Below are 9,922 nucleotides of genomic sequence, written 5' to 3' on the forward strand. Positions count from 1 at the left end.
TAATGAATGAGTAAAACTTTTGAACCAAACAAACGGGGTAGCGGTTGCCGGCTGTCGGTTTTCCAAAAATTAAATAATTACGAGCTTGACAGTTTCCGGAAACGAAAACGCGTCGATTTCATTACATAATATACAGTGCCGTAAACAATCGATTATCATGCACGGTTGACGATTCTACATGATTTATCTACCCTTCATTTATAAAAGACACATCTTCGGCGCATTCGGTTGACACAGAAAGATATCAATAATTTCATTCGATAGAAAAATCAAACAAATTTTCCGATATCGACATACTATAAGTACTTACGTTGATATTAGATATTTTATATGAATAAATTTAAGATTTATATTTTTTATTTGTTTATATTTTGATAGAAAATCAATTCAATCAATTTAATACATATTATCACCAATACTATATAAAGTAAATAGGCAGAAGTAGTCTTTTATTTTTTATTATTTTATTGCTATACATTTTTGATGGGTAAACATCTATTTGCTCTCCCTATCAGGCCTGTACTGGAACATTTAAGGCTTTGGTAATGATGTGCAAACGAAAAAGATAACGTGTTATAGACTATAGTGTTTGGGTTCGTGAAAATAAAGTATAGGTATTTTGGTTTAAATAAATTATTGTAATTGGTTACATATTATTATAAATGTTATATTTTGAATTAAATGTAATGTAATCTGTTTCATTCATTTTGAAGTAAAAAAATAATAAATTTGCAGGAACTAATTATGATAAGTATAAAACGAAATCACCAATACATTTTTTTAATACCTATAATGATATTGGTATTCGATAACGTGATATAATAATATTGATAATCAATGTACTATATACTACTATATACTACTTGATATTAAAAAAATGAATCACTAATAATAATTATAGTTAGCACGTCCCACATCTACGCTGTATATATCCAGGCTTATAATTTTTTTTTGTATCTTATTTTTATTTTTGTTTAGATGGTTGAACTATAATTTCAAACCGTTCAGTGACAACTATAAAATACCTATATAATTATAAGAATGTACATAAGTAAAAAAAAAAACGTGTGTATTTATAATTTAAAATTTTTAAAAGCAATAATTATTATACCATTGAATTGAATAAAACAAAAATGGTGTAATCAAAACACGAAACACAAAATCTGATCGGAATAAACGCAAATAGTTATTATGAACACTTATTTCTTGGTGAGGTTGGCCACCATGATTTTGAATCCATCGATTCCCTTTTGATTGAACTCTTGGTAACCCACCAAAGTACTCTTGCACTTTTCAAACCATTTAGAGATGTTTGCGTACTTCGACAAGTCAACACCGACAGCCTAAAGAAAAGATGAAAAACGTGTGTTAGACGTATAGGTTTACCCAAGTTATAGCACTGATATGTATAATATGTATAAAAAAAACGCTTTAAAAAAGTACCTCAATAGTCGAAATGGAAGCGACCAAAGCAATATCAGCTACAGTCACTGAATCACCGGCAGCCCAAGCGGAAGATCCCAAAAAGATTTCCAAAAACGCAAGCGCATCATGGATTTTCTTCTCTTTGTCGTCGCTCTTCGGCACTCCAGCGAAAATCCATGGGTACTGTGGAATGAAAAAAAAAATCCATTTAAGTTTCAATTCAACAACTTAGTAATAATAAAAGGTTAAGGCATCTATAAGGTATATTTTATTGTACCCATATATCTTGAATTGGAATAAACTATAACTATTTTTTTTAAATTAATTTTTCATATTAGACCATTAGTCCCCCGGAACCCTGGCCATAACAATTATCATAACAAGCCTAAAAGTGTATTGCGGTATTATATGGTAGGTGATAACGGTAGACCTTAAATTGTATACCGCGTAGAACGTTTAATAATTTATACACCGTATTCAGTGCGCGTACGAAAGGAAAGAGACACCGCGTGGGAAGTAATCGCATCAAACGACAACGATAAATTAATAACCGTTACTATATAATTGGTCGTTATAATGTATATAAGTGTGTATACTCACGTATTGATCGGCGAACGCCGGATACAGAGTACTGACATCAAATTGCAGTCTTTGATTGACCAGCGCTTGCTTCTTCGGGTCTTTGGGGAACAGTGAATCGTCTTTTCCGTAAGCTTGAGCCAAGTACACGATGATTGCACGGCTGTAATGAAAACGTTAAAAACTTATTAAAAAATGTATAATAGTTGTTTGATTGTTCGAGTATTATATTATTATTACAGTTTGTGCTATGCTCCTCCCTCCCCGCAATCCCTTATTCGCCTTATACCTAATCAAAATGTTACGATCGATATCGAATGATCATTTTCCGGAAATAAGGGCTAAGAATCACGTTATAACGGTCACAACACTATACAAAAATATTCGTACGAGAAGCTCAACAAAAATATTATTATACTAATGTAATAGGTACATAATTTATATACATGATAATCATGATGAAATATTGTCGACTGGAACAAATAAATCGCTTCGAAAGTTAATATCATTCAAATTTACGGAGATCTAATATGTTATATGCTTAGAATTGCGTTAGAATATCTATATTTATTTTTAATATCGCAACGTACAATTGTATTTATCCGGAAGAGTGAATAACGGATGTTATTAAACTATAACCTGTATAATATATTTTTGTATTATTATCAAACAAAATAAACGATGTATAATAATAACATATAATATATACGATGTAGTATTATTTTGGATCAAGTTAAACAGCTAAGGCGTAATTCATAATATTATTATAAAATAATATACAACAACATAACGTACCAATATGAAATATCGAATATAATAATATATATTTTAAATAATAAACTGACTATATTTTATTTTGCTTTTTAAAATTATTTCAGAAAAAAATACAATTTACTTTTTTTGAATTGTATTATAAACTTTATAACTGACTAATCACTAAATTGATTTTACTTAGCTTACAGTTTTGAAAACAAAGTAATTTTTTAACTACGAAATATATATATCAAACCTAACTCAAGCAAAATTAACTTTAAAAGTTATATGTATTATAAACATAAATGATCACATAAATTTCACTGAATCTCTACAGGTTTTAAATATGCATAGAGCCATATAATATAAGACTAAATCCATACTTTATACTTAATCCTCCCATAAAATATTGTAATTTAATATTAAATTAACATAATAATGGACAAATGAAGTTTTAAAGTTTATAATAGCTAATAAGACTTCGATAATCTATATTATATAATAAATATTTATCATTATTTTATTAATGAACAATATTAGATAATTTAGCCTGCAGATTAAAATTATTCAGTATCTACATAAATAATATAATAACAGTGACCGTAATATTTAAGTCTGCAGAATTGAAGTATAAAAATATATTAATAATTTCGTGAAACTTATGTTATCTTATCACTAGCCAGAAGAACTTTGTATTGTAATTAGCTTGTCCCAGTAAACCAAATATATTATTTCATGTATTAAAATACAACTCGATATTTATAACCTGTATAGTTATCAAATTAATTTTATAACATTCAAGTTATAACTTCAACTTACCTCTCCCATAAAGCTAAGTCACCGTCCACCAATGTTGGTACACAGTGTTGAGGATTTATCTGTGAAATAACAACGATTATAATAATTAGTACTGTAGCACTGATACGCAATACGATGTAATACGACAACTGTATCGAAAACTTACTTTGATGAATTCTGGTTTCATGTGTTCACCGTGGTGGAGATCTAAAGTTTTCAAATTCAATTCCAAACCCAAAGCCTTGGCGGTCAGCAAAACAGATCTGCATGGCGGGCTGCCGGGAGTATAGTAAAAGTCGATCGGCATTCTAAAATAATATTATAAAAATTGATTTTTATTTTTATAACAACGCACTAATTTTTATTGAAATAGTGGGTACTTGTAATATAATAAACAATAATTAATCACGCCGAAAATTTTAATGGATTTAAAAATTACTTTTAATAAAACCACACTGGCGGTCATTATACAATGAAATTACGAACATCGAAATATACCATATGGGTGAGTACATTGTAGGCGTTATAAAATAATAAATTAATTAACTAATGAATTTCAATGTTGTTGGTCCATTAGACTTCCCAAAGACGACACTTCCATGTTATTTATAAGTTTGCAGTCAAGTAAATGTGTTTTGTACTCAATGTTTCTACAACATCAAACATTAAGAACGACCCTATAACGTTCGTGTTTTTAATCTGACAGTTGCTAATAAGACAACCCAAGTGCACGCACAATAACAACAAAAAACGTCTGTTGCTTCGCGTGTCACGGACCCTAAACCTTACTTAATAATTATTATACGAACAATAATCATCATTTGTTTTCCTTTTTGGAACATCCCGTCGAATGCGTGAGAACATGACTGCGTCGATATGAAAATTCAGTGCTAGTCGAGTTTTATTTATTTTTACTAATTCCTACTACATCCGTCGGTAATGTAACATAATATGATACAATATACCTACAAGACATAGCCTGCAGTTACGTGCCACGGAATTTTTGCAGCGGAATGCACACGGTGCAATGTACTGACATTATAATATGTTATAACGTACTACCTATACATACTATGATACAGGTAATAACCGGTTACGCGCAAGCTCTGGGGTTTTCTCAGAGCAAACTCAACGATCCAAGAAATTATAATATTATAAGCTATTTCTTATTTCAATTATTTTATATATATTTTTAAAATGTTGTATGACCTTTTCTTTTGTTGTTCACACATTTAAGGAGCATTATAATTGCTACTCTCAGGATATCCTTTAATAAATTATTAATTACGGCGGCGGACAAACGATACAGTTTGCATTTTTTTGCACCGTGCACGTCCTACGATCACGGAATGCAATGAATTCCGTTCAGACTTATCTAACCACTGAAGACAGTAACACGCACGTAATAATGTTAGTTGGAAAAATAGCTGGATATTTTTATTTATTTTTTTTTTCGAAACCGTACAACACGCTATAACGTATATTAAAACAGAACAATACATGATATAAATTGTTATATTATATGCACTTTGGCTGTTTATTTTAAAACTGTCGATTCAATAGGTACTTTTAATCCCACCAAAATTGTAAATTAATTAAACGTATTACATTTTACCGGATGACTAAAAAAGACCTTCAGAATTCGTGGATCGATCCATAAAAATTTGGTATTAAAATATTACGTTCATTTATATAGTAATTATCGTCGCATAAATCATTTTTAAATTAAAAATATCACAGTACATAGAACTTATATTAAATGAACCTAAATGATTTTGTACGTACAAGGACACCAAGGATAAACTCAAGGATACCACAAAACTTTGGTCTCCAAGGATTTCTCACCCAAAATTAATTTATAACTATTTATGTTTTAGCTGTACGGCTTAATAGAGTTTAAACCAGCAATAATAATGATAATTATTTTTTATTCGAATTGAAAAGATTGCTTATATATTATTGTATGTAAATAAAATGTGTAATAATTTATCGACATTTCTAAAAAAAAAAATTTGATAGACGTTCTTCATTCGTTATTCAGTGAAAACAAAAAAAACTGTATAAACAAGATAAATCGAATTTAGAAAACTTATATTAGTTTCATTCAACTATTTTCCGAAATATCAAACAAAAATAAAGTATTTTTATTTGTTGTTTTGATAGCATCATATTATTATTAATACGAGCAGGTAGGAAGTATGTATTTTTACTATGCCCGCGGGACTGAATAATTTGGACTACTATGATAGTAATAATTATATAAATTGTAACTTTAATTTCTACGATTGTTTGACAAAATAATATAATCCAAGGCCAATTGTCGGTATTATCGTTGAGCGAGTATGGCCTCGAGTACAGAGTCCTTTCACTTTTTGTTTTTTATGACAACATAGTATTTTTGGCATCGGCAACCCACGATCAAAAAAATAAATAAAATACTATAGGTACTATACTTAAAAACACAAAGTAAGCTAGTGAAATACATTTATAGCTTTAATATATTACATTATAAGGAAAACACGTAATATTATTTTTTAACGAGTAGTATAGGTATAACTAATATATTATTTATAGAAACGAGTTTTTAATACTGATTCTCCGGTCTCCGATTCTCAAGGGTCAAATAGGATTAAAATCAAGTATATCAAACATCCCACTCAAATAATGGAAATTTTAATTTTAAAAATACATAATAAGATATTATAATTCATTGATTAAAAAATAATCCAATTTAGTATAAAAAAAAATTTCAAAAGTTCAGCATGAAATTTGAAATATTAATAAGTTTCGTCAGCCAATCGACTTAGTTCATACAATAATTAATAAATTGTGTCGGTTTTTATATTTGATTGGTAACCATGGTTGATAGTGCACATAATTTACAATTAAGTTCTGTGAAGACTAAAATGTAGACATTATAAAAAATATTTTTTTTAAATTGATATGCAATATATGGATCGTACAATTTCTCAGAAAAGTATGGAAACTGTATTACTCGAATAACGATACACAACCACCGAGATTTTTTTCAATTGATATAAATCCAAAAAACGTAAAAAACTATAGGATTTAAAATTGATTAAAATAACAATAAAACTTATTCGACTACATTTCGGCCTGACCTTAAACAAATAGCAGTAACAAACAGCAATAATATTTGTAGGTAGGTAACCTAATTTAATATATTAGTATTAGTATAGTTTGGTTTACCTGAATCGGTCGGTTGGAGTTTTGACGTTGATAAAGAAATTGAAATGATTGGTTGGCGACTGACGTGTACGTCGACTGACTGTTTAGAGCCCGTGCCGGCTTGCCGGTTATATTTATCGGCCAGTTCTCCCACCTCGCCGAATCCCCTCCACCGGTGCCAAGTCATTACTATTTTACATATTATTGTGCGTGTATACGATATGCATGAGCATTATAAATTTATATTGCCAACTACAGTATAATAATAGTAATAATTAGTCGCCTCGTACTGGTATTATTATAATATTTTATACTCCAATAATTAATATAATATTTGTTGTTTTCCTGCAGATGACTCATCCTCGATTATCGCCGTGTAAAATACAATTATTGTACACGTCATCGCGACTTCGTATGAGTGGTAGTAATAAGACGGTGAAAGGAAGAAGATGACGGAATGAGGAGGAGGAGGAAATGGTCGGGTATATGTATCATTCACCGGTTTTCCCTTATATCGTAAAAGTAGGTATAATAAAAAAAAATGGCCACCGCTGATCGAACGGGCGATGCCGGAAAGTTCAAGTCGGGGACGACGAAAACGGGCCTACACGCCGTCTCGACTTTACCCACTCGCAACAGCTATACCCTCGTCGCGTGGGTATACATCAATAATAATACAACCGTCAAATGGATGAGAAAAATGTATGTAGGTACCTACGATATGATCGATATGGTTTATGCGTTTCGTATCTATCTGTAAACCAAATGAAAGTCACGGAGAGTAAAAAAATGGAATTTTTTTTTTTAATTTTAACATAATGTAATTATTGTTATGATGTCGCTCAGGCATGGTACCCACCTATATTGTAGTGATCATAATAATATAATACTCGTATAAAACACATAAATCGGCGAAATGTGTGGCCTTAGTGATGGGTCGTTCGTGAACGAATCGTTCCAAATGAATGAGTCCGGTAGAGAAACGATTTCACCTAACCAAACGTTCCTATATTCGTTCTTTCAGTCCTCCGTTCAATCAGTTAATGTACCTATATAGTGCAAAATTCTATGCCCGTAGTAATGTTTTACCCGATAACATTGTTCGTCGTTGATAGTCGACCGATGACCATTGGTAACCACATATCGAAAAGTGAAATATGGTTTGTGATAGGAATGTACTAAAACTAAACGCATAATAGCCAATAATAAATATATATAAGGTAATACAATTTATAATTTAATAGATATAATGGTAGATATTCAATAATAGGTTTGGTTGTTTGAATTTAAATTAAATTTAGTGGCGATAAATGTTCACTGGTCGAGGGTTAAAACAAACGTCCCACAGCTATCGTAAATTGTAGTGTCCTATTACGTCTGCGCGTGCTAATAAAATTATAATATATTTATTATATCGAAATTCAGCTCTAGACGTGCCAAACGACTGGTCAGTGAACTGAGAAATGATAATATCATTATCGTAAACGAATGGAACCTGGAACGGAAGGAAAGAAACGATTCATAAAACGGATCGAAAAATCCCCATCGCACTATACCCCGACCTCTCGAAAATGCGACGACGTAATATTATATCGATTTACTTTTCACATCACACCATTTCTTTTCAAAGTATATCTACCTATACGAAACTTGAACATTTAAACAACGAAAATATGCATCACAAAGTCGTGTCATTATAATATATTATGATGTAATGTGCGGAGTATTCGGTCTCGCTATGCCCTACAGCTGGTTGTGGTGTACTCTATAACCTATCAATTTCGACGCGGCCAAAGGTCTTCGAGCCTTTATCGCTAATCCTCATACCCGCACAGCACTCCTCCCGTAATTTGGATATACTTTTTACGACGTTATTGATCGGCGAACGGTCCGGTCGCGTTGTCGTTGTCGTTGTAGAAACGCACCTGAACGCGCACGCTATACACGCGACTTACATAACCACATATATTATTAAATTACACTTAAATATATATTATCATTATTGTGTATGGGTAGGTGTATACGCCTTTCTTTTGTTGTTGTGGTGAACTTTGTTTCCGAGACGACTGATACGAACCGTGGGACGAATGGAATTCATAATATACTTATTGGCCGCCAATGGTTTTGCTATATACACTTATGTCGTGCACTTTATGTTATTATTACACGTAATAAATATCATACTGGCAATAAATTAACGCGCTTAACGTTGATACTCGTGTATCTATAGTAAGAAATCGTGAGAAATCTCAAGTTTCCGTAACCCGCTGTAGGTACTATTAGTTGTGGAGAGGGGGGTTCATATATATATATGAAACGTATGTGATGTATACTCGTATTTATATAAGACTTCTGGATTTTAAACATATAATATATGTACAGCATATTATAATGCAGGAACGTGTACATAATATTAATACCTAGCTATCATCCAATTAAAGACATTAATTGATAACAATTATTATGCCGACTATATAGTAATTAATAGTTATACATATTATGTGACGTATATTTAGTTGACCATTTTCATCGGTTTACATGTTAAAAATATTATAATTCATCTTACCTAGTCGTGAAGAATGATATTTTATTCGTTAACATATTCAATAACAAATTCAGAGTATACTAAATTTTAACTATTTTTATGGTAATGAACATAAAATAAAACTAAATTATATTTTAGTCGTCATTCTGCAAAGAATGAGATAAAACAATATTTAAATAAAGGAATAAAAATCCACTGTATATATTATTATAATATTAATGGTAAACAACTGTGATGATAATAAATTATGATTAATAATAAATATATTTATATGATAATATTTTAATATATTGCTATTCTACTTTTTTAGCAATACGAATATACAAAACTTATGAAATAAAAAGTAGATTACTGTTATATTAATGATTTCCTTGTGTTACTTCTATATTATGTAATATTTCTATACAAGATAAAAATAACTATCAACAAATCCAATTATTCATTAAAGTGTGTAATTAGCAATAACCGAAAAATATAACTAAATCAAAATGCGACACCCTATCGATCTAACACATATTTAAATGAATCATCAAACATTAGCTCAGCCCGCGCGTCATCCTTGGAACGGTCTACGGTATAATATAAATGACGCCTTCGGGCCCGATCAAGTTACTGACGTCCGACACCGACGAA

General features: G+C 30.6%; 1 protein-coding gene across 1 annotated transcript; it reads right to left on the minus strand.

Moving 5' to 3' along the window:
- Positions 1-1,052: 1,052 nt before the first annotated feature.
- LOC132920541 (glutathione S-transferase 1-1-like) lies at positions 1,053-6,924 on the minus strand. Its single transcript, XM_060983014.1, has 6 exons — positions 6,766-6,924; positions 3,722-3,863; positions 3,577-3,635; positions 2,026-2,167; positions 1,444-1,608; positions 1,053-1,343 (listed from the first exon to the last, which is right to left on the minus strand). The coding sequence occupies exons 2-6, from the start codon at positions 3,860-3,862 to the stop codon at positions 1,200-1,202; spliced, it is 651 nt and encodes a 216-aa protein (XP_060838997.1). The 5' UTR covers position 3,863; positions 6,766-6,924; the 3' UTR covers positions 1,053-1,199.
- Positions 6,925-9,922: the final 2,998 nt, after the last annotated feature.

This window comes from Rhopalosiphum padi, chromosome 2, assembly GCF_020882245.1.
Source record: "Rhopalosiphum padi isolate XX-2018 chromosome 2, ASM2088224v1, whole genome shotgun sequence".
Classification (NCBI taxonomy): Eukaryota; Metazoa; Arthropoda; class Insecta; order Hemiptera; family Aphididae; genus Rhopalosiphum; species Rhopalosiphum padi.